We start from the raw sequence: 27,290 nt of genomic DNA, 5'->3' as shown, positions 1-27,290 counted from the left end.
GATCTTGTGTCTGCTGCCAGACTCTGTGCGATATATGTTCAACTCTCTGAGTTATCTGTTGTATCCTGGAGTCATCCGTTATAACCCTTCTCCTTGGTCAGCTTAGTTTCCCCATGGTGGGATTTTGGTAAGGGCAAGAGAAGGCTCTGTGGGTAGGAACTACCAAAATGATTACAGTTCCCCTGAGTTTCCTCCTGCTCTAGGCAACTGTGGTTTATTCTTTAGTCTTTACTGTGAGAATGCGGCATGCCTCCCAGAGAGAAAACAGAGATGGTGAGGGCTCCTCATGCTCCTGGGTACTCAGGAAGGTTTTACCCTCCTGCAAAGGCCAGGTACAGTTTATGGGTTCTGCTAGTGACTCTGAATTTTCTGGTGACAGTTGGCCCAAGACCTCTGTTCTTGGTAAAAGACAAGTGCTTACCTCTTTCCTTATTTTGAAATCTTCCTCATAATAGGTCTTCCAAGCTGTTTAAATGTCAGAGTATAAGCCAAAAACTTCTATTATTTTCTTAAGCAGTCTTCCTAGAGGTTATCAATGTTAAATAAGCATCCACGCTCTAAACCTTTAGATTCTAACCAAATGTTAGCATGCTGTCTTAGTTTTTTACGTAATGTTCGTAGTTCTGATCAGTGTGTTTTTTTTTTAACCATTGTGTTTCTTATCATGCTTGCGCTGACCCCTGTGGCTCCCGTGATTATGAGAACTGTTCTGAACAAAGCAGAGACTTAACCGCCATCCCTAATATTTCCCATTAGCTAGTTTTGACCAAGCACCAAAACGACTTTAAGATAGAGCTGAGGCATCTTGAGGAGGACCTTCTCCTGCGCCTCTCTGCTGCAGAGGGGAGCTTCCTGGATGACACGGACCTGGTAGAGCGCCTGGAGACCACCAAGGCCACTGCAGCAGAAATAGAGCACAAGGTAAGAGCAGCAGAGAACCCCTGGCTGGCTCGGCACTCTGCTGGAATGGAGCAGACGGCAGCTGTCAACACAAAACGCAGTTCTCCATTCAAAGGAAGTAAGAGTTTATTCTGGAGCCAATTATGAGTGGCCATGGCCTAGGGACACAGATTGAGGTTACCCCGAAAACTGTAACCCAATGTGGTAACAGATTCATGGTGTATTTATAGTAAGAGATAAAAAGAAAACAATTAACCAAGGCACTTGCATCAGGTCGATGGGTTATATAGCAAAACGGGGTAAATATACTATAGGTCTCAGACGCTACCTAGTGACATTCTCAGTTTTGAAGTTGGTAGAAGCTAGTGGTTTGCTAAGAGTCATTTTAAAGGTTTTTACAATCTATTTATTTTTGTTTTATGCCCATTAATGTTTTGCCTTCATGTGTATCTGTGTGAGGGTAGCATATCCTCTGGAGTTAGTTACACAGTTGTGAGTTGCCATGTGGGTGCTGGGGATTGAACCCAGGTCCTCTAGCTGGGGATCCAGTGATCTTAACTGCTAGTGAACTCTCCAGCCCCATTTTAAAGGTTCTTGATAGTCACTAGGTCAGACATGGATACACGGGCCATGAATGGCTTTAAAGGAACTAAAAATAACAAGAGATAATTTGGCTCTCGTGTTAAACATTTTAACTCTCCATAATCAGGAAGTTCTAGCCTTGGGCCTTGGAGAATCTTAATGTGCGTGTGTGTACCTCTTAACAGCACCACCCACTGAGAACTTCAGTTTGCACAAGGTAATCAGTGTTTGGTGACTCCTCTAAGAAAACAGGTTTAGTGTATAATTTAGGCCACTTAATAAACAGCACTCAATACTTGGGCTACTAGTACAGGATTAAGAATGGAAATGGTTCAATTGGTACTTCAAGTTCCATTTAATTATATTAATATTTCTTGTGTGACCAATGTTGGAGCCTCCTGGTTTATATAGTAGAAACTATAAGAAAGGGGTGAAGCTAGGTTCCAAGAAATATCCCAGCGTATTGAGTTTTTAGAGAAATCTTTGGAACTGAAGTTTTATGTACAAGCCTCTGGTGGCAAGAACCAAGCAAGGAATGGTCCCATGTGGGTCTCAGTGCTGCACCATTTACCCTGGGAAAATGACATTTTTCAAAGGCCAATTAGCCATTTCCCATGAACAGCATCCTAGTAAGTGAGCAGCCTAGATCACAATGGGCTGTGTGTGATGTGCGCACTCTGGACTTGCACAAGTGGCCAGTAACTGTTAACATTGTGCAGTTTGGATCAGAACTAGACTCTTCCTTGGTTTGTGGCATATCCTCCTGACTAAGTAATCTGCTAATTACCCAGCAGAAGCTGTGTCGCCATACACCCAACGTATGTGCCTTAAATTAAGCAAGGCAATAGAATCCCAAATTACTCTCTTCTTTTAAGTAAGTGTTTGCTAGGTGGCTCCTAAGATAGTAAAGATTAGGGCAATTAAGTAAATTAAGGCTTTGAGTTAACTTCCTATCTTCTTAATATACCACCATGAAACCACAGCCCTCTCTGCCCTGTCTGTCATTCACACACATCATGAGTCAAGACCATAGAAATGTTTAGAGGGAAATATTGTATCACTTAAAGCTGCAGTGGGCCAGCAGCATGTATTCTTATAGGAAAAAAAAAAGAATAGATTTGTACCTGGTTATAGAAATAGGTATTTTTTTATCCTTAAATAAAAATGAGTCATTGATGGTCAGATATATATATATATATATATATATATATATATATATATAATCTCATTAAATGTTCCCAGGAGCTAGCAAGTTAGAATAAGTGGGAATATTTGAGTATATGGAGAGCTGGTATTGTTGGAATTTGATGGCTGGGGGAGCCCTCATACAAAGGCCGTTTAGGACGCGTGGATATTGCCGGTGCTGTTGACCTTGGCTGCATTTGTGGATCTCGTTCCCTAATAAAACCACTGGCACTGAGTTGACCCAGCAGACTTTTAAGAGCCATCCCTGGGAGGCAATATACCTAGGTTATTAAGGCCTGAATGAGAGAAGAGAGGCAGGAAGGTGACATTATTCAAAAGCAGATTCTGCAGAGGCAAAACAGTTAAGGTCATTTAAATCTACAGGGTCGGAAGCAGCCAGCGCCCTCTCCCTTCCCGGTGGAATGCAGTTCATGAGAAAAGGTTATTTGAAAATAGGAATTTAAGAATTTCTTTAAATGTTGATATTTATTATTTGGATATGTACGTACCACACTGTGTGGAGGTCAGAGGGCGGCTCTCCAGAGTTAGTTCGTTTTCTACCCCCACCTTGAGATCATAGGTTCTTGGACTTGTGTGGCAAGCACTGTTTCCCGTGGGTCATCTTGCCGGCATGGCCCTAGTAATTTCATCAAAGCTCATGTCTACAGAAGTCAGGCCTGTAATATACTTTACTTCCTTTGCTTGTTTTGCTCTACTGAGTTGGGGCCTCACTCTCTGCTGCAGGTTGTTCTTGAAGGAGCACATTATGGTATTGCAGACCAGACCCAAACTCAATGCTCCTCAGCCTCCCAACTACTGGGAATACAAACGTGGCCACAGCACCGGGCTCAATGCGCAATAGTTGCCCATTTCAAACATTCCTGAGAGTCCTTCCATCGATGGCATGTGTTTAGAAAACACAGAGATAAGTTGCAGCTATCATTTGATCCCATTACAGGTGATAGAGGCCAGAGAAAATGAGAGAAAAATCAACGAGACCCGTGAGTGCTACAGACCGGTGGCAGCAAGAGCCTCCCTTATGTACTTTGTTATCAGTGACCTCCGGAAAATCAACCCCGTCTACCAGTTCTCTCTGAAGGTAATGCTGAACAGGCTAAGGAAGATCCGTAACTCCAGAAAGCCTGATTTTTATCCCTAGAAATTAGGGATTTATTTCTCAGCAGTCCTGGCAGGAAGGGAGAAAGAATTGGGCAAAGCATTTTAAGTAACGATTACGTATATCAGATTCCCTAAAACATTCCAAGAAAGCATTTCAGTTTTCTCCTCACCAAAAAAAAAAAAAAAAAAAAAAAAAAGAAAAGAAAAGAAAGAAAGAAAGAAAGAAAGAAAGAAAGAAAGAAAGAAAAGAAAAGAAAAAGGTAACCTTTTTAGATTTCAAACACACTGCCCCCAAATTCATGTTCTGTGATTATTAGAGTCTGGATTTCAGCTTGTGCTGGTTTGACTCCAAAAGCCAGGCTCTGTCTGCCATGCTGCTCTGTCTTTGAGAAGGATCTTTAATTCTTGCTGTCAGTTTTGAAACAAATCCTTAACAAGACCCATCATCATGCAGGTGGCTTGTCTCTGGGTGTGTAGGTGGGTTTGTTTGTTTTGTTGGTTTTGTTTTCTGAGACAGGGTTTCCTCTCTGTATCCCTGGGTGTTCTGGATCTCAGTCTGTAGTCCAAGCTAGCCTCCAACTCTGATATCCACTTTCCTTGCCTCCGTAGTGCTGGAACTAAACGTGTGGTATCCCCTCCCTAGCGTCTTGTTTTATTTTTAATAAAAACATTAGAAGTGGGCAAAAGGACTCATTAGACACTGAAAAAGAAAAGAATCTAAAGGCGGGACTACCAGGGAAGCAGTGGATGAGGGAGAAGAGGAGAAGGAAAGAGAATCAACTAACTATACTTTGTTCAAAACACCATAAGATAATGCCATGCACACTCACCATAAAGATTTCTAAATAATAAAAGCATCTAAAAAAGCTACCATACAGCCATGTGGAATCATCAGGTAGCTTTATTTGAGTGTGTTTTATGTAAAATTTTCTAGTTTGATATTTATTTCTCTATAAGGAGTAAGTGTTATTTAAAACACTCGAAATAACATGTCCATAATTGCTGTGGTGTCAATACCTTAAACACTACATTAATTTCAAAATTTTAAGTAATTGACTCAGCAGATCAAGGCACCAATAAGTCTGACAGCCTGAGTTTAATCTCCTGAACCTACCTAGTAGAAGGGAAAAATAATTCCACAAGTAGCCCTCTAACCTCCACATATGGGTAGACATACATATATCTTTAATAAACACATAGGCTTATAAAAAACCACTATACATATAGTAATAAATAGGAGAGGCACAGGCAAGGCCATTCAGAGGAAGTATTGCTTGAGGAGGAGCTTGAAGGAAAGCACTAACAAGTGTTGGGTAAGCAGGGCTGTTTGAGGCATGAAAGGGCTGGAAATTGCATGCTGTAAAGATGTATCTCTGGCCAGAGGGTAATGAGCATGAGGACAGAGGTTACAAGAGACAGAACCCAAGAGAAAGGTACGTTAGACTTGATCCTATAGAGCTTCTCAGGCTGTTAAGAAATCTATATTTTCTGTGCATCAAGAAGCCAGTGGAAGGCCTGGAGCAGATAGATGGCTGGGGTGGTGGCAAAAGAGTCAGAAGTGAACATATGATTTGAATCTACAACCTCAGGCCCTTGGAGATGGTGTATCAGTGAGGTAAGTATAACTAGCATGCCTCCTGCTATTAACTTTATATAACTGGTATGCATCCTACTATGTAACTTCTTTATGTAACAGGCATGCCTCCTACTATGTAACTTTATGTAACTGGCATGCCTCCTACTATGTAACTTTATGTAACTGGCACAGTGAAAGCCTTGACAAGAGAAGTGTATGGCAAGATTTCACAACAGCAACAATATATAAAGAGAATGAGAAAGCTAAACCAGTAATGCCTGCCTAGATTAACAGGTGCCCAGCTAGAGCTAAGGTCTGGCAAGAAAACTATAGAGCACTCATGAATCTCGCAGTTAAACTCCTCCAGAACAGTGACACATAGGATCCATCTACAAAAATAAAATTCATCCTATCATGTTTAAGGTTTATAGTTCTCACAAGGCACTGTTTGGAAAATGAAGAGACAAACTATGGACTAGCAAAACTAAAACTCACAATACGTGTTTCTAAGAAAGGATTTGTTAGGTATAAGAAGAACACAGACAACTCAATGATGTAGGCTAGATAGATGTGCAGAGGAAGACATAAGCATGCCTCATAGAACCTGAAAATGTCTAACAGTCATTACAGAAATGTCAAATCAAGGCCAACCTTACTCTATGCCCAGGGTCTTGCTCTATACCCAGTAGGGACTGCTAAAATTTCAGCAGTTCTAAGGCACCACAGCACCTTCACATTGCTGGGAAAATGAAGCTTCAGAAGTCATTTTGGAGGACACTTTGGTGACTCCCTGCTAGGTACAGGGCACAGTTCCAATGTGACCTCACATTTTTACTCTAGGTATGGGCCTGAGGGAAATATGAATACAAAGAATCACACAAAATTTTTATCACAATGCTCACAGACATTTTTCCTACATCAAAATTTGTAAATAACCCAAAGGAATTGCTCAAAAATATAAACAAACAAATAAAATATATACAGGTGCACAAATTTGTTTATCATAAAAATATGATGTTGGAAGCAGCATCCGGATACTGAAGAAAGCTCACCATATAAATCTTGTGCATGAGAGAGTGGAGAAAGGACAAGATTAACCTACAGAAACAGAGATGGGTCTATGGGGCTGGGACTGATGGGGACTGTGGTAGCAATTACTCTAAGGAAGCACTTGAGAATTTTGGGGTGGTGAAAGTTGAAGGAGTCTTGGGCTGGAAGATGGCTGTGTCAGTAAAATGGCTTTGTCAGTAAAATGTTTTCCACCCAGCACCCATGTCAGGCATCAGGCCTGGTGGGAGGAAGGGGAGGTGAAGGTGAGAACAACTTAATCTGTTGGGTATGCTAGCCAGAGACCATAGCCTAAATGGGCAGCTCTAGGTCAATAGTAGACCCTGCTTCACAAAACAAGGTTGACAGCACCTAATTAATAACACCCGAGGTTGCCTTGGCTTCCAAACACATCCATATGAACACCAAAGTTAGTAATAATAATAACCAAGGGCTGAGGATATAGCTCAGTAGTAGAGCACTTACCAAGCACGTGTGAGGCCAGGATTTATTTTGTGCATCTGACATCACAGGATTTTGCTTTCACACATATGTACTACAAAGCAAATCGTTCTATACTCTAATACTTAAAATGCATCTGTGTAGAGAGACAGATGTGTACAAATCCATCTATCCTTGCCAAGGACCAGCTTCAACTCTGAGAGGGGTTCATGAGGGAAGGGGTGTTTGAGAACATCGAAAGGAATGACTCGGAGTCAAACCGTGGTTACTAGATGACAGCCTTGTAGTCTGCTTGAAATGGCTACCTGGGTCGCTTCTCTGTAGATAGCTCTTGGCTCTATAGTCTGTTCAAGACAGAGGTCTTTCCAGATAGCTCTTTCTGCTTGAGATCATTTCTGCTATCATTCTCTACAAGTTCATCTCATGCAGACCAAAAGCCCAGTCTTTTATTTACATATCAAGTCAGTCATCAGTCATCTATTCCAGGTTCCCTCTTGACCATCCCACACATCAGCATTCTAAGACCTTAGCCCATTGACTGTTAGGAAAAGGACAGCAAGTAGCATATATATATATATATATATAAAATTTTATATATATATATATATATATAATTTTATTTTTTCCAAGCTCTGCCTGCCATTGTAAGCACAAACAATAAACTTAGCTGGGTGGGATCCAGTCCTGAGATTACTATTCTGACTGTGCCTGTACCTAAATTCACTCTGTCCCACACTGGCCTTGAACTCAGAAATCTGCCTGCCTTTGTATCTTTCTGACAAATTGGCTCATTGTGCAGTTTTTCTGGGTCCACCAAGCTGCTCATAGACTTCATACTGCATCCCTATATTTTGCATAGTTGAGAAACTATATATGTTGGAATTCATGTTTTCAGAGTTCTTTCCCATAACCTTAAGGGCTGTCCTGAAGTTCTCACTTTTCACCATTTCCTGAGACATTAGACATGTCCTTACCTTCCTGGACTTGTGCTATCTCTGATTGTCAGGGAGTCATTAACTTTTGACAGAGAGGACATTCCCTGATAACCTTGGCAGGGAGAATATTTCCTGAAGGAGAAACATGAAGTTTGTATGTATTTATTAGTTTTATGCCCAGCAATTATCAACACTTGTGGAGGCCCATGCCCTGCCAACTCTGATCCAGGGGCAGGAAACCATGTCACGCCATCCCTCCACATGGCCAAGTAGGGCTCAGTACATCCTCAAAATGACCAGACATGAAATAAAGCCAATACTAAGAATAATTTTAAAAGAATAGTCATAGGATATCATCACAAAAGTAGTTGGTAGAATTTATGGTCAAATGACCTGGTAAAAATATTATCAGGACTCGAATAGAAATTTTAATAAAGAAGGAGATGAAAATGGCCAACTAGAATATACAAAATGTTCAACATCACTGATTAGGGAGATTCGAGTCAGAAGTGTAACAGGTGTCACCTCATACAGGTTAGGATGACTACTGTGGAAGTAAGACTCGGGGCCTTGTGGGGAAATTGCAGTTCCTTCACATGCTGCCTGGGGATCCATGGGAAACAGGATGCTACTTTCTCAAAAACTAAAAATAGAATGGCAGTGTGAGCCAGCAATAACCCCACTTCTGGTTATATATCCAAAATAACAAAAAAAGTCCCTGAAAAGATAGCCCGAGAACTGTGTTCATAGCAGTAATATTGCAGTAACCCAATAATGGAGGCCTTCCAAATGTCTATCAGTGAATAAATGGATTGCCAACATGGCCTGTGCATGTGGTAGAATACTAGTAAGCCTTTAAAAGAAATTCTGAGGCATTTTATGACATGGTAAAATCTGGAAGCCATTATCCTGAGAGAAATAAACCAATCACAATGATTAAACACTGCCTGACTCTATTCACGTAATACACCAGAGTAGGCAAACTCATGAGCACAAATAGTAATGGTGGATGCCAAGGATGGGGTATGGGAAGGACGAATAGTTGGTAAAGGTACAGAGACTTGGTTTTACAGGATGAAAAGGTTTTGAAGTTGGTGACATAATACATTTAATTTCAGAGGCAAATTTTTATAGGTATTTCAAAAATATTTCGAAAGTAATAAAATTGGAGTATACCTATGGAAGAAGAGAGGATGGTCTGGTTGTTAAATAGGAAATGCAAATAAACTTTACAGAATCATTTCAATAATGGTCATGAACTAGGCATAGTGGCACACACCTATAATCCTAGCACTTGAGAGGCAAAGGCAACAGGATTGACATAAGTTCAAGCCCATCCTTGTTTACAAAGTGAGTTCCAGGCCAGCCAGGGTGAATACCGGAAGACCCTATCAAATGTTCATGCACCCATGTGAACACACATACACACACACACACACACACACACACACGAACACACACACATGCACATATATATGTGCACACACACATCATACTTGTACACATGCACATATACGCATGCACACACATGCACCTATATATGTGAACACACATACATACATGTACACATGCACACATACACATGCACTCACACACACATACTCATATCATGACATCAAACCTAGAATGAAAACTTTCTGTGTGGAACACTCAGAGCATTTTAGCAGCTCCTTCAAGCCTAATAAAAGTTCTGCCTTGTCCTCTCTCCCCATAGAGTGTAAGCTGTACCCTTATGTGCCTGAGACTAGCTAGACACTCAAGCATGACTTTACTTTAACATTGACCTTCCAGGCTTTCAAGACACTGTTCCACAGAGCCATTGAGCAAGCTGACAAGGTGGAGGATACTCAGGAGCGCATCTGTGCCCTAATGGAGAGTGTCACCTATGCTACCTTCCTCCATGCCAGCCAAGCACTGTTTGAGAAAGACAAGCTCACATTTCTGTCCCAGATGGCTTTTCAGGTGAGGACATCAGTCACTGAAAGCTTCCCTGGAACCCAAGGCTGGCACCTCGGATTATTGCACATTTTCCTTCTGCCAAAGGCAAACAAAAGTGCCTTTTCAGAATCTTTTGATGACAAAGAATGGCTTTTGCTTTGGTTTGAGGAACTGACAACCAACCCTCAAAAAACATCAGTGAGAGATACTTGGTTCATCTTCTCAGGTCCTATAAACAAACTTTCTAGGTCCTGCCAGTCTAGATCTGAGTTTCTTACAGTCCTTTAAAAAATAAAAAGTCCCATATAGGCTCATCCATGTTGCTAACAGAATTTCTACTTTAGGCTGCATAGTATCTCATTGCATAAAGTCCATGTTTTTCTAGAAAAGTAAATTTCAAAAATGATTAATATATATAATATAATTAATTAGCTTAATCTAGCAATCCTACGCTGTAACCATGTATTAAAGCATATTTCGTTCCATAAATATATTGTTTGTCAATTAAGAATACAATTTAAAATTCTTCAGCACAATAAATAAGTAAAGCAAATAGCTCCATCTGAGCCTCATGCTCCAGTCTTCAGAGAACTCTGTCTTTTCTTCGTTCTCACATGAACTTGTAAGGATTTGCTTAAATAAGAGAGTCAGTGATAAGAAAGGGAAATGACACCATGTTCTGATGAAATAAGCAAACCGTTAGTTGCTAGTCCATTGGGGTAGATATGAAAGTGCACTTGATATGTGTTGCTTATTGCTGTGGGGATTGGAACTGGAGAAAATGAGCCGTCACAAGTGTTTTCTGTTCACTGCTGGCTCAGGGTTGAGATCATCTGCATAATATAAGAGTCTGTTTCAAACACAGAGTAGACCCTGCTAGGATTCTCAGCAGTCACGGCTGGTTAATATGGCAACTTCTTGTGTCACTAGCTTGGAGGAAACCAATTTATCTTTTGCACATGTGTGTTCTTTTGAGATCTTGTTGAGAAGGAATGAGATCCACCCCCTCGAGTTGGACTTCCTGCTTCGGTTCACGGTTGAACACACCTACTCGAGCCCTGTTGACTTTCTAACTGCTCAGTCATGGAGTGCTGTTAAGGTACAGGATAAACTTGCTTTCTCGATTCTTCATTTGTCTTTCAAACAATGGGTTTCCTTAATGTAGAAAGGCAATTCACAAAATAAAGATGATGTAGACATCACTTACATTGTAGAAGCATGCTAGATACTTTGTATTATCCAATTGGCTACTTTCTTATCCAAAGACAAAAGAGCATTTGGTCTATGTATGGGAGGAAAAGTTATTAGTAATTATGTAAGTCTGTCATGATCTTTGATAAAAATCAAAGGAGATAAAAGATCATTTTTTTAAAAGATTTATTTATTTATTTATTTATTTATTTATTTATTTATTTATTTATTTATAAGTACACTGCAGCTGTCTTCAAACACACCAGAAGAGGACATCAGATTTCATTACAGATGGTTGTGAGCCACCATGTGATTGCTGGGATTTAGAACTCAGGAAGATCAGTTAGTGCTCTTAACCACTAAGCCATCTCTCCAACCCAAAAAAAAATGATTTTTTTTAAATTTAATTAAATCTGTTTCTTTGTTCTGTTTCATTTTTATTATGGTTCTCCACCTTTTTTCAATAGATTTTGAAATATCACCATATAGTAGTTTATTTTTACTATAAAAGGGTTAAGCTAAGGTTGAAGAGATGGGTCAAGAGCTAATCCAGGTAGCATTGCATCTGTAACCCCAGCATTGGGAAGGCAGAGACAGGAGGATCTCTGGAACTTGCTGTCCAGCAGATACAGCTGAATTACTAAGCTCCAGATTCAACAAGAGACTCTTTCTCAAAAATTAGATTGCCTAGCCAGATGGTGGTGGCACATACCTTTAATCCCAGCCCTCAGGATGTAGAAGAAACAAGCAAATCTCTGAGATCAAGGCCAGCATGGTCTATACAGTGACAGCCAGGACTACATAGAGAAACGATGTCTCAAACCCAATAATAATGAGGAAGGAGAGGAGGAAGAAGAGGGGAGAAGGAGGAGAAGAAGAGTGTGACATTTGTTGTCTCTGATTCTTACTGCCTCTGTCTACTAACAGAGGCCTAGTCCTGGAAGCTTTTAGCCTCCACACAATCTAATCTAGGCCTAGAATATTTTCAGCCTCTGAAACTTACTGCTGAATGAACTCACCCTTTCTAGCTCTTTCTGAACTCTAGCTGTGTGGTCAACTCAATTGTTCTGGCTCAAAACTTCTCTCTCTCTCTACACTACCTGATTCAAAATGGCTTCTTTTAGATTTTGACTGTGCTGGGGCTCAGGAGTCACCTCCCAAACAACAAGAACACCAATCTCAGTCAGACAGGGCTAGTTTATTGAGCATGTACCCTGGAGCTGATCGGTTAGGGCCATAGTTCTGACTTAGGAGCTGAACCATGACATTGAGTTAAGATCCTATAGGGTTTTTAAGCCTAAAATACACAAACATCTGTCCCAAGTCTTTCCACCAATCAGGATTTAGGAACTGGGAACTTCCTTAGGAACATGTCTTTCTTGTACACTTCTCCTGCTCCCATTGGTTAGGGTATTCAACTGTGGGAGCGGACTTGCCTTATCTAACATTCGTGCCTTAACTTGCCAATCAGAGTGTCAGTTGCCCACGTTCATGTCCCTTTCTGCCAAATAGGATGTGAGTTCCCAGGGAGGTCTTGGGAACTTAAACTTTACTCAGCCACTACTCAAAATGGAAGTCTTATCCTAAATAATTTCTTATATTGATGCAGGTGTCTCTCTTACGTTGGGGTCCATTCTAAGGGCAGCTTATAAAAGCAAATACCATAAAACCATATACACAGGTGCTGGAAGTGCTTCTGGGTACAGGTCTGAGCTTATTATGGGTAACTATACAAAGCAGATCTACTGACTTCTACTGTGATTGGTTTCCAAGGACACAGGACATTACAGAATATGTAATCAACTTGGGTATGTTCCTAGTAACAGCAGAAACAACTTATGAGAAGTTTCCTTATAATATTAGTAACAGCACAAAATGGCAGGCCAACCAGGTAACAGTTACCTAGGCTTTAACAACTCAATTGTTCTGCTTGATCTCAAACTAACTTTGGCAATATGTTCTAATCTTCTGGCTCCTTCTGACCCTCTGGCTTGATGTGTCTTCACCTGTATCTGGCTTTTTCTCTCTCTGCAAACTGTCTCTGTAAAACTCTCCCAATAAAGCTGCCTCTGTCCTCTGCATTGATCTCACTTAAGTCATTTCCCTTTCTTGTCTCTTCTCATGAGAGTTGGGCATATCCTATTCTGTCAAATCTTTCTCTGATTCATCACTTTGTCTACCACTCAATTAGATATCAGTGTCAAACAGGAGTGCTTCCTCCTACAATTTTCAACCTGTGGGTTACAACCCCTTTGGGGGAGTCACATATCAGATATCCTGTATAGCAGATGTTTACATTACAACTTTTTAAAAAAAGATTTATTTATTATGTATACAACATTCTCCCTGCATGTATGCTTGCATGCCAGAAGAGGGCATAGGTTCCCACTATAGATGGTTGTGAGCCACTATGTGGTTGCTGGGAATTGAACTCAGGACCTCTGGAAGAGCAGTCAGTGCTCTTAACCTCTGAACCATCCCTCCAGCCCACATTACAACTTCTAACAGTAGCAATATTACAGTTATGAAGTAGCAACAATAGAATTTTATGGTTGGGGAGGTCACCATGAAATGAGGAACCATAAAAAAGGGTCACAGCATTAGGAAGGTTTAGAGAATAGTTTTAGAAATTTGTATTTTTAATTCAATTATCCCTTTAGAATTATGGATTTGTAACATTTTGTAACTCAGGGCCTCACCACCAAGCAGACAGCACAAAGGTTGGCCAAGAAGGCAATAAGAGAATCAACCAAGAATAGAAAAGAAAAAAAGCATTTGCTAAAATATGGAGGATGAGGCAATGGAAGGGGCCAACCACCAGGGCCTTTATGGAGGGAACTTAGTTACAGACAACCTGTCAGCTAGGAAAGAGCTGGCAAAGAAGCCATGCTATGCCTACCCTCACCACTGACATACTCATGCCCATGCATCCACCAAGACTTCTCATTGACCAAGGTCAACAAGGCTAGAGCCCTGAGGTTGTCACTGACCCTTAGTCCAAGCAGGACAGAAAAGCATTCAGGAAATCTTGAGAGTGATAGGAGGGCTGCCTGTGTCTGTCTCAAGTTTTGCGCTCTGTTCCCAGCATCCCTTGCAATTAAGCAGGGACTGTGTTTTTTGTGTTGCATTGCAGGCAGTCGCCCTCATGGAGGAATTCCGAGGCCTAGACCGAGATGTGGAAGGATCTGCCAAGCAGTGGAGGAAATGGGTAGAGTCCGAGTGCCCGGAAAAAGAAAAGTTACCGCAAGAATGGAAGAAGAAAAGTTTAATACAGAAACTGATTATTTTGAGAGCAGTGCGGCCTGACAGGATGACATATGCCCTGAGGTGAGCAGTGTGCCTCTTCAGCAATGCAGATTAGCACAGAAGATGGACTGAGGAGAAATCCTGCTAGGATCCCCTTTCTATGATCCCTGTTACTGTTAAAACTGGCTAACCACTCAACGGTGAACCATTGAAGGATGGAGACTCACATCCTTCCAAACAGCTGAATTCTGAATTTGAGTTCGAGGGATGGGGATCTGGGCTGCTATTTGTGGAAGGTCTGGATATCAGCAGATCAGCACAGTGGGAGCAGAGCATGGATGGTCTGTCTATTCCCATCACCTCTGTTACTGGCTGTACGTTGGCTCTGAAGGCTGGACCTCTCAAACAGAAAGCAAGCTACCTTCACGGAGCCGCTCATGGCCCTGTAATTTTATGGTCACCACACTTTAAAAGCAGAAACCACCAACCATAGGGCAGTTCCAGGGCCCTTTCCTCTGCCCTCTTGGCCTCTAGATAGTAACACACTGTTTAATTCACCCCAGTCTTCTCTTAATTTGAATTCGCCAACCAAGGTGTTGTTCCCAGCTCCATGCCCTGTGTGCTGCGTTTCTTCCTCAGCATCCACATGCCTCTGGGCTCTCTTCCTTTGCTTTGTCTAGTTTGACCAATTTTCCCCTCTGCAATGGCCTCTGTGGAACACTGCTTTACAAGTTCACTCTGCTTCGCAGTCCTTGCTTTCTGCTAGGTCTGATGCTCCTGGAAAATAACCCCTGCTTAATTGCATTCCCCTGTGGGAAACACCCCTCCAAAGCATTTGTATATTCACGGGAAGCCCAGCAGGCTGGAAAATTGCACTGTGGCAAATCTAATGAACTGTTAATAAGTAATGGAGGAATGCGGCAGGAGATTTGGGGGCTGCAGAGCCATATGTGGACAGCTGATGGTGCCCAGAAAAGGACCCCCAAACGCAGCGTAGGCTTCCGAATTTCAGCAGGGGCAATTTCAGTGATGCACTGCCTAAAAAAAATCTATTCGGATTCCCGCAGCTCCCCTAAGAAAGACAACTGTTACCCTAAACACAGTTCGTCCCTTTCTTGTGCCTCAAATGAAGTGTACCCAAGGAGGCGACAGTTCTCAAGTCGAAAACACAGGTTTCTATTTGTCGGGAGAGGGTGGCTGTCTTTTTTTTTTTTTTGTTCTGTTCCCGCTTTGCATGTTCTTTTCTTAAACAGAAATTTTGTAGAGGAGAAGCTAGGTACGAAGTACGTGGAGAGAACGAGATTGGATCTGGGTAAAGCATTTGGAGAAAGCAGCCCAGGCACCCCAGTGTTTTTCATCCTGTCCCCAGGCGTTGATGCCCTTAAAGACTTAGAGGTGCTTGGTGAGTAGCCAGGAGGCGCACCGGCCTCCCTTCCTTCCCTCCTGTCTTCAGCTCCTGCCCACCCTTTCTGTTCAGTACTCCCCGCACCCCCATTTGTGTGCAGAAAATGCAGAGCTAACAACACAGCAGTCTGGAGCATCTCTCCAACAGAACATTCATCCGGTTGGCACAATGCGGGGTTCTTTTGTACTGTTTTCCACCTTTTGACGCTATGAGGGCCAGAGGGCAATTTTCTCCATGCTCATGTAATCTTGTACCCCCTGCGACTAAATAATGGTCATTAGGGTGAGTCTATTCAATTGTATGAGGCACCAGTCACTCCGAGCTCTGGATTACTACCCCCACAGCCTGCTCCAGGAATACCAGGTTAATGTAGCTGTGACCTGCCTGCCTGGGCTCCATTTAAATGCAGCCTCACAAGGTGAGAGCCAGTACATTTACCCAAGGAGCCAATCCCTTCAAAAAAAAAAACGGATGCAATTTCTACCACATGTTGCTCCTTTCTCTGAGGGGAAAGAACTCCTACTCCTGCAGGAGTTTAGAAAGCTAGCTAACAATGCTGCCATCTATCAAAATGTCAAAAGCTTCATTATCATAAAACCAAAGGAGCTGACTTCCACTGGCTTTTCAAAATGCATGTAGGGAGGCATCTGGAGAAAGCTCAAAATAACGCCACTGGAAACAATAGGGAGGTCATTAGGATTCCGTAGGAAGGTAACCTATCAGGTGGCAGCTGTGGCCACAGACGTACATTAGACCTCAAAATTCCAGACTCCCCTCCCAAGTTAACATTTTCTCCCCTCCACCCCCAACTCTCCCACAGGCAAAAGGCTGGGATTTACGATTGACTCTGGAAAATTCCACAATGTGTCTCTAGGGCAAGGTCAGGAACTAGTGGCAGAAATGGCGCTGGAGAAAGCAGCCATTGGAGGACACTGGGTCTTCCTTCAGGTGAGTATAAAGCTTTCATGGGAAAACATCGGGTGCAAACCCATAGGATGGGCCACACTCTGCTGCCCTGTCCAGCAGAGCAGGGCCCTGATGCAAGCTCAGAGTTATCCGCAGAACCTTCACACATTATCGGTGTGGAAGAGAGGAGAATGAGCGGCTAATGGAGATGGCTATGCTAACTGGTAGGATAAAAGAGGTGAGGGGTGCTTGTACCTTTATCGGGAACTACGCCATGGAAAGGATCTAGTGTAAGAGGTTCATTGCGGGAGGGAAAAGCAAAAGGCCTTCTCAGAGCGGGCATAGGAGGAAGAGATAGAGGCAGACAGGCAGACAAACAGGAAGACAGAGAGAGGGGATGGGAGGAAAGAGAGAGAATGAGAAAAAGAGAGGAAGAGAAGGTGGAGGGAGAGAGAAGGGATGAGGAGGGAGGGAGGAGATGGATGGATAGATGGATAGGTAGACAGACAGACAGACAGATAGGTAGAGATGGGATGGCTGGGGACCCTTTTATGTGCACCTGGCCATGACAGGTCATGGTGTAAAGCTGCTGCTAGCTGGGTCCCAAGGGCAGGCCAGGAAGAATGCCTGATTGCTAACACCAATGTCGTAGTATTAGAATCTGTGGGTCATTTTAAAGTTCACAGAACATTGTATACATGCACACACACACACACACACACACACACACACACACACACACATACACACACATATCAGATATACACACAATACACATAAATTGAGAGACTGGAGTAGACAGCTACTGTAGTTCTTTCTAGGGCACACACACACACAGGTCCAATATTCTATAAACCCAGTGTCCTCTGGGTAATCTTTGGGCCTAAGAGGGGGTGGGGGGCTGGGGAGCTGGACTGGTTCCTACAGCAGTGCTAGCTGTAAGCATGCTGGGTATTTGGTGTGTGACACCATCAACCTGAAGGTTCTTGAACAGGCAATTCATGGAACACTCCAGTCACAATAGCAAAGCTCTGAGGTCAATGCTGTTCTCCACCTAGAGGTGAGAAAAGTAAGTCTTGGATTAGCCCATGGAGATGGTAGTGGCATAGTTACTACTTAGCACCAACCTTTCTTTAAACTAGCTACACGGCCACTCTCTTCCAAAGGTCCAGCATTGGCTTTCCCTAGTGTCTCTAGTATAGAGGCTTGATGCACATTTCTGCTTGGCATGGATCTGGATTAATGCAGAAACTGCCCCTAAATTACAGGCAGAATTCCATCTGCAACAAATGCCCTTCTGAATTGGTGATGCTCTCTGCATAGATGGCATCTCACTAGAGCCTCGGCTTGGGAACTTGGGGCAGTGTGTCCCCTTGTGAGGTTCAGAGTCAACTGGGTAACAGTAGAGAAGTCAGTTCTCAGAAGCACAGTGGTTGGTCAGACATGGCAGGTACATCAAAGTCTTGTATAGATGACAGAGCCCCATGCACACACATCCTCATGAATCTAAAAGCTCAGACTGTAGACACAGCTGTAAGGATAGGGTCATCCTCAAAAGAGCCGGTGGCTCAAAGTAAATAGTTTCTCCTCTTTGGTACCTATGTGAGCTTCCAGTTTAGCACCTAGAATTCAAGTTGTGAGTTATCTTAATAAAGAAATCTCGAAAGACTTTGTTACATACGACGTCATGCATCTGCTTTGAAGTTTCTAGTCCACACCTGAAGACACAAAGTATAATCTGTTTAGCCGAATATGCCTACCGTCCACTTGTCTAACCACACAAACAATAGCTGGAGAGGAGAGACCTTGCCAGGCCTTCAGCCATTCTGGTTTCTAATGGTTCTACAATCCCTTTGGCAGATAAAAGAAAAGGAAAGACTTCAAAGGAAGACTAGACCGGCATAATAGGAGCTTGTTACAATTGCTTAAAATTTATGGTAAATTATATCTGCACAGGGATACAAAATGGATGCACATGCCAACTAATTTCTACCCAACCCTAAAATGACTGTTACTGCAAACAACCTCCGTCAGGCTTTTGGGTTAGCATTTTACTGGAGCCTGCAGTCAAGACAGGCAGTTACCCAGGACGCAGGGTGGCAGCTGAGTGTCTCGTACGTACACCAGATGACTTGTGAGTGAACCTAGCAAGTATTAAAATCGTTCCTCGTGAGCACAGCGGGTAGCATTAAAGATATGAGAGTTACCTCATCATTGCACAGGCTTGTCCGTCCCCAACTTCAAAGTCGTCGCCTAGACTGTTCTTGCATTTGTTTCATGCCAACTTTAAGTGAGAAAGCATACTGGAAATAAATAAAGCAGAAGAACAGATTTCATTGCTGTGTGTGGCCCTCACGTTCCTGAGTGGCACAGTGAGGTGTGATGCGGTCTGTACTCATAAGCTAATAGCAAGCCTGCAGAAGAAACTGAGCTCGTATTCCTCCCATCCCCCCCATCCCCCCCCCCCAGATGAAAGTTCCAGCCTGCTCCGTCAGAGTATCCCAGGCTGGCTCACTTAATTAGCACATGCTTAATTCCTCACAGTTGGGGTGGCTGGAAGTCTGAGCTGGAAGTCTTAGTTTCTTCTGTGTTCTCTGTCCATGAAGTAGGGTGGCCGTCTGAATATGATTTTCCTCTTGGGTTTTCCGGACCTAATCCTAGACACTGTTACATTGGGTTGCGTGACCAAATTTAGCCTCAATTGCCCTTTGAAAGAACTCTGTATCTAAATCAAGCTTCAGCTCATCCACTCTGGAGGAACACAGTTTGGCCCAGAATGCCTTGCTGCTCAGTGTTTACCACTGGAATGAAAATGCGTAATGAAGAGAGCAGACTGGCAGATCTTTTGCACACAAATTGAGAGTGTGCTGTGCTACCTTTCTCTTCTGCATCCAACTCCCCATTTCTGTAGCTGTCATTATTTCTGACAGTTTTTTTTTTCCTTTTTGGAAATAATCCCATATACGTAGGAATGATATTCAATCACTGTATCAAAACTTCTTCAGGAAAAACGAGATGGCTCAGTAGGTAAAAGCACTTGCCTTACAAAGCTGACAATGTGATTTCAACACCTACAACCCACCATGGAAGGAAAAGAGTGGACTTTCAGTCATCTCTGACATATAGGCACACACACGTGCATTAGCATACACACATAACACACACACACACACACACTACAGGTATTAATTAAAGAGCAGTGAAAGATCAAATTTGGAATTCATGAACCTGAAAGCAAAATTATCATGGTGTGTGTCTGTGTGTGTGTGTGTGTGTGTGTGTGTGTGTGTGTGTGTGTATGTGTATATATGGGTGTGTGTATGTGTATATATGTGTGTGTCTGTGTTTGTGTATGTGTATATATGTGTTTGTGTATGTGTGTGAGAGAGAGAGAGAGAGAGAGAGAGAGAGAGAGAGAGAGAGAAGTTATGTGTATTTGAGGGAGGGTAAATGTATTGACTAAGCTAGGACTTAAGAAATAGAGTACGTTAGGAATACACAGAGCATCTTACAAAATGAATGTGGCTCTGTCTTCTTTCCTTACATCTCTTAAAGCTACATGCTAATGAGAAGTGTGAATAGAGGAGTCTTTCAAATGAAATAAGGGATCAGATTTTTTTAGGCCTGTTAGAGCTTATAAGCTAACCCAGATATGTGTCAGCAATTGAGCTTGAATTTAGCAGAGTTGTAGGGAGAAGCGATTGGTAAGCCACTGTGTAAAATAGGTCATACGGACTGGGCGCGTGGCTTTATAATGACATCGGACAGGATTGAGTGTGTTCAGTGTCCCAATCTGTCTGGTTGTTTGTTTTTCTTTTCCTGGATAAAAACTAGCAGGGCATGACTTTTCATTCTAGAACTGGGAAGCAGAGGCAGACAGATCTCTGTGAATTCAAGGCCAGAAACACATCATGGTTCTCTTGAGTTGGCAACATGGCAACATGTTCATACATTGGGAAAAATTCTATTACTATAATTCAGGTCCTATCCTGAAATGCCACAGGAGTCACAGCCCTGCTGTCTTGCAGAATGTTCATCTGGTAGCCAAATGGCTGGGAACCTTGGAGAAACTCCTTGAAAAGTTCAGTCAAGGAAGCCACAGGGATTACAGGGTGTTCCTGAGTGCCGAGGCTGCACCTTCCCAACACGAGCCTGTCATCCCTCAAGGCCTCCTGGAAAATTCCATTAAGATCACCAACGAGCCCCCCACAGGAATGCTGGCCAACCTGCATGCTGCTCTATACAACTTTGACCAGGTAAGAAAGCAGAAGCAGCTGGTCTAACAACACAGCTGCTGCCTTCTCAAGAGATGGACGGCAGGGCCTTCCTCAACTCATGTGTCTTATGTAGACTGGTGAAGTGAAATATCTGTGTGTATATGAGTGCGTGTGTGTGTGTGTGTCTGTCTGTCTGTCTGTCTGTCTGTGTGCACACGTGTATGCATGTGCCCACATGTGCTCATGGGCAGTACTTTTCCCTCCCCTTTTAGACTGGTGTATGTTGATTATGCATAAATTAATGGATTCATTGTGACATGCTCATGCACGTATACAGTGCACAGTGATGAGATCTACCCCTCATTACTCTTTCTTGAGCCCCCTCTTGCTGGTACTCTTCCTCTTCCCCAACAGTCCCCCATTCTATCTTCAAGTGTATTACTCTTTGGAAGAAGTTTCCCCGTTGCTATTTTAATGACTACATGAATAGATACTAATGAATACACCTACGTTTCACCTGAAATTCAAAGGCATGAGTCTATGGGGGCCATACCTGCTCATACCACCACAGATCGAAACTTTGGTTGATCTCACTAGGGAGGTGCATGTTCCCAAACTCTGCTGATAGGGAAAGATTTCCCCACAGTGCTTGTGCATACTTAAGAACACCTGCTCTTACTGAAGGACAAATGGCTCTTCTAACTGCCGTCTGTGCAACTACACACATCAACTGAAAGGTACATTTGTTGAAAGACTTTTTAATAACTTTAGAGAAGAAAATGTCTTTGTAGCAGAAGATCTCTTGAAAACTAAGACTTAGTTAACCCTAAGAGGCAAAAGCAAATAATTATCTGTTCACAACATGTACCTTTAAGCCTGTTTTAACAACCCACTAAAGGAAAACATTACAGAAATGCAAAGGTTCAAAGATACTGGTTTGCCATGATGTCTGAAACAAAAGACATTTTTGTTCAGACTGTGTTTTAGATAATTCTCCTGTTGCTGTGATAAAAGACCCTGATCAGAGCCACTAGGCTTCTAGCCTGGCATACAGTCCACCATGGCAGGGAACAGGAGGTGCCCCGCCACACCGAGTCCATGGTTTGCTGTCTCTGTTTTACTCAGTCTGAGACCCCAGCCCAGTCCATTGAATGGAATTCCCCACATTTAGACTGGGTCTCCCCACCTCAGCTAACCTAACCTAGATAAGTCTTCATAGGCATTTCCAGATGCTTGACTTGTAGGTGATTCTGGATCCTATCAACCTGATAGTCACATATCTCATTAGAAGGTAGTCACCTGTGCCCCCATGGCTGGCTGTCGATGGGCTCCTGGAACCCTTTTATCAAAAGCAGACTTCGTGGGTTTGTTTGTTTTGTTTTATTTTTTAAAGATGTTCTTTTGCGACAACACTGGCTTAAACAAGTTGGGAAATGTTCATTATAACACGAGAGTTCTATAGGCAGGTCCCTTGTGGTGCTGTAAATGAGAAATGATGTCTATGGGCTCCACATTTGGTCCCGAGTTGATGTTGCTGTTTGTGGAGGTTTACAGGGGGCAATGGAAAAGTTCCATCACTGGGGCAGGCTCTGAGAGTTCATAGCCTGGCCCTACCTCCAGTTGGCTCACTCTGCTTCCTGTTTGTGGCTGAAATTGTGACCTCTTAGCTCCCTGCTCACATCTCCAGCTTGCTCGTCATAACTTCCAAGCAGCATGGACTTCCATGCCCTCGGAACTATAAGCTAAAATAAACTCCTCCTTCTATACTGTGACTAGGTCACCATGTTTCATCACTGACAGAAGAGTAAAGAGCACACCCTTCAAAGCTCATCTGGGTCACCACAGCATTGTCACCCACCCATCCCCCATGCATATTGTCATAGTTAGAGCTCTTTCCTGACCATAGATAATAGATAGAATGGCAGCCCCATGTCCTTCTCCCCAACAGAAGATTGAAAGGAGAAACAAGAACCAGCAAAGGGAACATGTTTGTTTTCTTACAAAGACCCATCCTGTAAATTAATGTCTTAGTCAGTCACACCTTTTTTCATGTAGCATGTGTACCAAGATGCTCAATAGAAACTGGAAATCAGGGTAATACTAAATCCTTTATAAATTGTGTATGTGGTCATACATGCATACATATATACATACACACATATATACATACATACGTAAGATAAAGTTTAACTTCCAAATTTTTCACAGTAAGGGATTAACAATGGTAAAATGGGACACTCATAACACTATAATGTAACAAGGAGTTTAAAATATAAGAGATGTTTCCTGGGGGCTGGACAGATGGCTCAGTGGTTAAGAACACTGACTACTCTTCCAGAGGTCCTGAGTTCAAATCCCAGCAATCACATGGTAGCTCACAACCATCTGTAATGGGATCTGATGCCCTCTTATGGTGTGTCTGAAGACAGCTACAGTGTACTCACATACATAAAATAAGTAAAATCTTTTTAAAAAGAAGAAAAAAGAACTGTTTCCTGCATTTTCTATTTAATATTGTTTGGGCTGTAGTTGTCCACAGACAACTACATAAAATGAAAACTACAGAATTTGAAAAACACATAGCAGGGGACTAGACTCACTTTATAGGCCAAAGTTTATCACGTTGCCTTAAGTCTATAGGGTTTTTTTTGGGGGGGGGGTGCATGTATGAGTGCATATACACATGAGTGTGGCACAGGGTTATATGCATAGGAAATACACACACACACACACACACACACACATATACATATATATATAAATGTACATAACAACATACACCCATGCTGAAGCAGAGGATAGTGCCAGGTGTCTCCTCCATTTCTCAACCTTATTTATTTATTTGTTTGTTTATTTATTTATTTATAGATAAGGTCTTTCACCGAAAGCTTGCCATTTTAGCTACGATGACTGGCTAGCAAACTCGTATGATCCACCTATCTTCACCCTGAAATGCTGGGATTATAGGTCCACATTGTTACTTATAGCTCTACATGGGTATTGGAGATTTGAACCCATGTCTTCTGGCTTTCACAACCCGGTTCCTCATCTGCCAAACCACCACCCTGTCTCCCAAATCTATCATTATAGTCTTTCTTCTTAAATCAGAACTTACATCCGAACTTTGGCATACTCCCTGCAAATGAGTAAGTTCATTTCATGTCAGTGTTTCTTCCCGGCAAATATCACAGAATGAATGCTTAGGCAAATCTGACCACCGGGAGATGAGACGCCAAAGAACCATTTCTGAAAGGATGCTACCAACCTTCACAGCTTTTAGCTCAAGGGTAGATGTCAGAAAGAATTGCCATTTGGGGTTCTTCTCATACAAAGTGTTTTAGAGGGAGAGCATAGATTCCCTTTTCTGGGAAACGTGTCTATACAGTCAAAAGATGTGTATCAGTTACATAATCTGACACATCAATAAGCATACCTGTTTCCTATTAACAATCCCAATTGTGTAGTTTTTCCTCCCTCCCTCCCTCCCTCCCTCCCTCCCTCCCTCTTTCCCTCCCCTTCACTTTTTAAATCTCTACTTTGTATCTTCTTGGCGGGGTTTTGTGTGGGCTTTCCTTAACTTCCTGAGTAGCTGAGGCAATGTTAGACTTCTCATTCCCCTGCCTCTGCCACCTATGTGCTGAGATGACAGGCCACAGTACCATGCCCTGTCTACACTGTGCTGGGGATCAAATCCAGGGCTCTGTGCATCCTGATAGGCCAGCATCCTGCCAACCGAGCTGCACCCAGCCTGATGCTCACCATTTGTATGGATGTGCAACTGTTTCAAAATGTGAAGCTGGCAGGACCACGCCTGCCTCGCACTTTCTTTCTATGTTTATGCTGGTAGAACATCATAACCCAAGGGGCATTGGCTTTTTTGTTTTTATTTTTTAAACACTGAAGATAAAACCAAGTTACATATGATAATAGATCGAATTACTGTCCTTGGTGTAGTACCTTAGGCTTTAATGTGATTCATACAAGTGGCTACTTAGTATCTTAGTATCTTGTTAGTTCTGATATGAAATTTCAAATACAATCTGTTTCTTAGAAACACCACACACTTAAAAGTAACATTTTTTTACAGCCTTAAAAATTATATCATTTATCTATTACCATCTTCCCTTTTTTTGATGTTTAGTTGTGGAGATTTTTATTTTTGGTTATCACACCTCTTATCCCCACGAACCACCTAAATATAGCCTAATTTAGTGCAACTTAAGAGATCCTCTTGGCTCTGAACTACATGTAGCCAGGCGATTACGAAACTATATTTAGCAAAGCCAATTCTGCTGCGCGTATTATTAGCAGAGAAGGAACACTTTCCTGGTGATGGCCGGTAGCAGCGAACCCAACCCAGAAGTCCCCTGGGAAGGCAGACGTTGATTTCTCTCAGCGTTCCTAAATAGCCTTGGTATGTGACCAAAGAGATTAGAGTCATTTTAAATATGAACTGGCTATGGTTAGGATTCTGGAAGAAGAGAAGGCAGAACGGTTCAGCCTGGGTCCTATCCTTGACTTTTCTTTCCCGTTTGATGAATTTGAGAATGGCTAGAGAACTTTTTTTTTTTTTATTAACTTGAGTATTTCTTATATACATTTCGAGTGTTATTCCCTTTCCCGGTTTCCAGGCAAACATCCCCCTTCCCCCTCCCCTTCCTTATGGGTGTTCCCCTCCCCATCCTCCCCCCATTGCTGCCCTCCCCCCAACAATCTAGTTCACTGGGGGTTCAGTCTTAGCAGGACCCAGGGCTTCCCCTTCCACTGGTACTGGCTAGAGAACTTCTTAGCAGTAGGTCTGATGTTTCCTACCTTGGTATTGGACTGCTGATAGGGGCCTTAGCTGTGTCAGTGTGGCTTACTAGGACCCAGTGCCCTCCCCTGACATACAGAAATCCTGCAGATCTTGTCCACACCCTGAGCTTCACAAGCCACTCAGTCATTTCAACAATATTTCTTCCTCAGTTCATTGGAAGGTCATGTGTCCCGGATTAATTAAGGTCTGAACTAAACTGCTGTAATACAGAGGAGCAGGGCTGGAAGTCAAGTTGAGTGCTAGGGTGCCTGCATGCTTGAGTGAGGTACTAGGTTCAAACCCTAGGAACACATAAACACACAGAATCAGATTCTAGTGACTACAGCAAGAAAGCCAGGTGCTCTCACACCGCACCTGAATGGAGAGTGCCAGGCTTGTCCGGTCTTCATTGTTCGTCACAGAATAAAAGGGGTGATGTGGACAAGACAAATGCACATCTTAAGCAAATGACATGGAAGGGAAACTATGCCAATCACTTCTGCTCAAAATTTGTCAGCAAAACCGTGCTCATGTGGCACCTGTGGCTTCAGAAGAGACTTGGGGACAGTCTTTCAGTGGGTGGCCATGTGCATAGGTGATCTTAGTTACCACGGAACTTGGAAGAATGGGTAGCTCTGCCTAGAACTCTGCTAACGATGGTTCTAAGATTATGTCATCCGAAGTCTTCCCGTTCTCCAGGGGAAAGGATATCAGAAATATTAGCATCCTGGAGACATTAAGGAGGAGCATGAGCTAAGGGTATTGCTTGGTTGGGAGAGTGCGCAAAAGCCTGAGACTGATCCCCATTCCTGCTAACCCAGGTACACGTGGCACAGTCCTGGAACCCCAGCATTTGGGAGGTGGAGGCAGGCAGATCTGGAGTTCAAGCGTTTCCATGCCTGCATAGCAAAGTTTTGGTTTGCCTGGGATACGTAAGAGACTATCTCAAAAAGGAAAAATAAAAAGCCTTCCTCTTACTTTTCAGCAAAGCCAAATGGTGTCCACTTGTCCGGGACACACAGCTTGATCATTCTGAAGCCATCCACGGGGGTGACGGGAATCCAAGCCTTTGCCCCTATACACTGTACGGAGGGCTAACCAGCCATACCTTGTTTCTCCTCTCAGGATACGCTCGAGATGTGCTCCAAGGATCAGGAGTTTAAAAGCATCCTCTTCTCCCTGTGTTACTTCCATGGCTGCGTGGCAGGGAGACTGAGGTTTGGTCCCCAGGGCTGGAGCCGAAGCTATCCTTTCAGCCCGGGAGACCTGACCATCTGCACCAACATCCTCTACAACCACTTAGAGGCAAACCCTCACGTAAGTGCCGCCATCAGATAACCCCTTCCGAGGAGTGCGTGGAAAATGTCAGTCTTTGGGCCCTAATGGAACGGACCACCATTTCTCTTCTGAAGTAGCCAACACTGCATAAGCATCATCCGCCAAGTGTGAAAATAAACCAGAGTAAAGGTTTTCATAAGATAGGTCAAACCAGTTCTACACCAGTAGCTTATGCAAAAAAAAGAAAAAAAAAAGAAAAAAATGTCCTTCATTATGTTAACAAAAACAGTGGTTTACATGTGCATCTAGGCCAGATTCATTAGGCAGGTAATGAAGCATTTGCACAAATGTAATTACATACAGCAGTTCTGACAGTTCATAACACCGCATTAATAATCACCACAATTAGTTTTGATGATGGAAGCAATTTACAGTGCGTCACACGTATAAATAATGGTGCGTTTCCTGCGCATGTCATTATTATGTATTAGAAATGCCACCTTGTTGT

General features: G+C 42.8%; 1 protein-coding gene and 1 long non-coding RNA gene across 13 annotated transcripts in view; one reads left to right on the top strand and one right to left on the bottom strand.

Annotated features, from left to right (window-relative positions):
- Dnah11 (dynein, axonemal, heavy chain 11) overlaps positions 1 to 27,290 on the top strand; it is a 316,394-nt gene that overhangs the window by 268,021 nt on the left and 21,083 nt on the right. For all 12 annotated transcript variants that reach the window (XM_039078094.2, XM_063262810.1, XM_039078093.2 and 9 more), the window contains 9 exons: positions 757 to 921; positions 3,626 to 3,766; positions 9,598 to 9,768; positions 10,721 to 10,843; positions 14,069 to 14,262; positions 15,435 to 15,583; positions 16,407 to 16,534; positions 20,521 to 20,748; positions 26,630 to 26,821. In XM_039078094.2, coding sequence (XP_038934022.1) covers positions 757 to 921; positions 3,626 to 3,766; positions 9,598 to 9,768; positions 10,721 to 10,843; positions 14,069 to 14,262; positions 15,435 to 15,583; positions 16,407 to 16,534; positions 20,521 to 20,748; positions 26,630 to 26,821 — 1,491 coding nt within the window. The remainder of the gene's footprint in view (positions 1 to 756; positions 922 to 3,625; positions 3,767 to 9,597; positions 9,769 to 10,720; positions 10,844 to 14,068; positions 14,263 to 15,434; positions 15,584 to 16,406; positions 16,535 to 20,520; positions 20,749 to 26,629; positions 26,822 to 27,290) is intronic.
- Positions 17,283 to 19,220, bottom strand: LOC120093173 (uncharacterized). Its single transcript, XR_005486265.2, has 3 exons — positions 19,035 to 19,220; positions 18,700 to 18,795; positions 17,283 to 17,546 (listed from the first exon to the last, which is right to left on the bottom strand). It is a non-coding gene; the product is annotated as an uncharacterized LOC120093173 (long non-coding RNA).

Source organism: Rattus norvegicus, chromosome 6 (assembly GCF_036323735.1).
Source record: "Rattus norvegicus strain BN/NHsdMcwi chromosome 6, GRCr8, whole genome shotgun sequence".
Taxonomy (NCBI): Eukaryota; Metazoa; Chordata; class Mammalia; order Rodentia; family Muridae; genus Rattus; species Rattus norvegicus.
The sequence above is the reverse complement of the archived record's forward strand: the minus strand, read 5'-3'. Positions and strand labels throughout refer to the sequence as shown.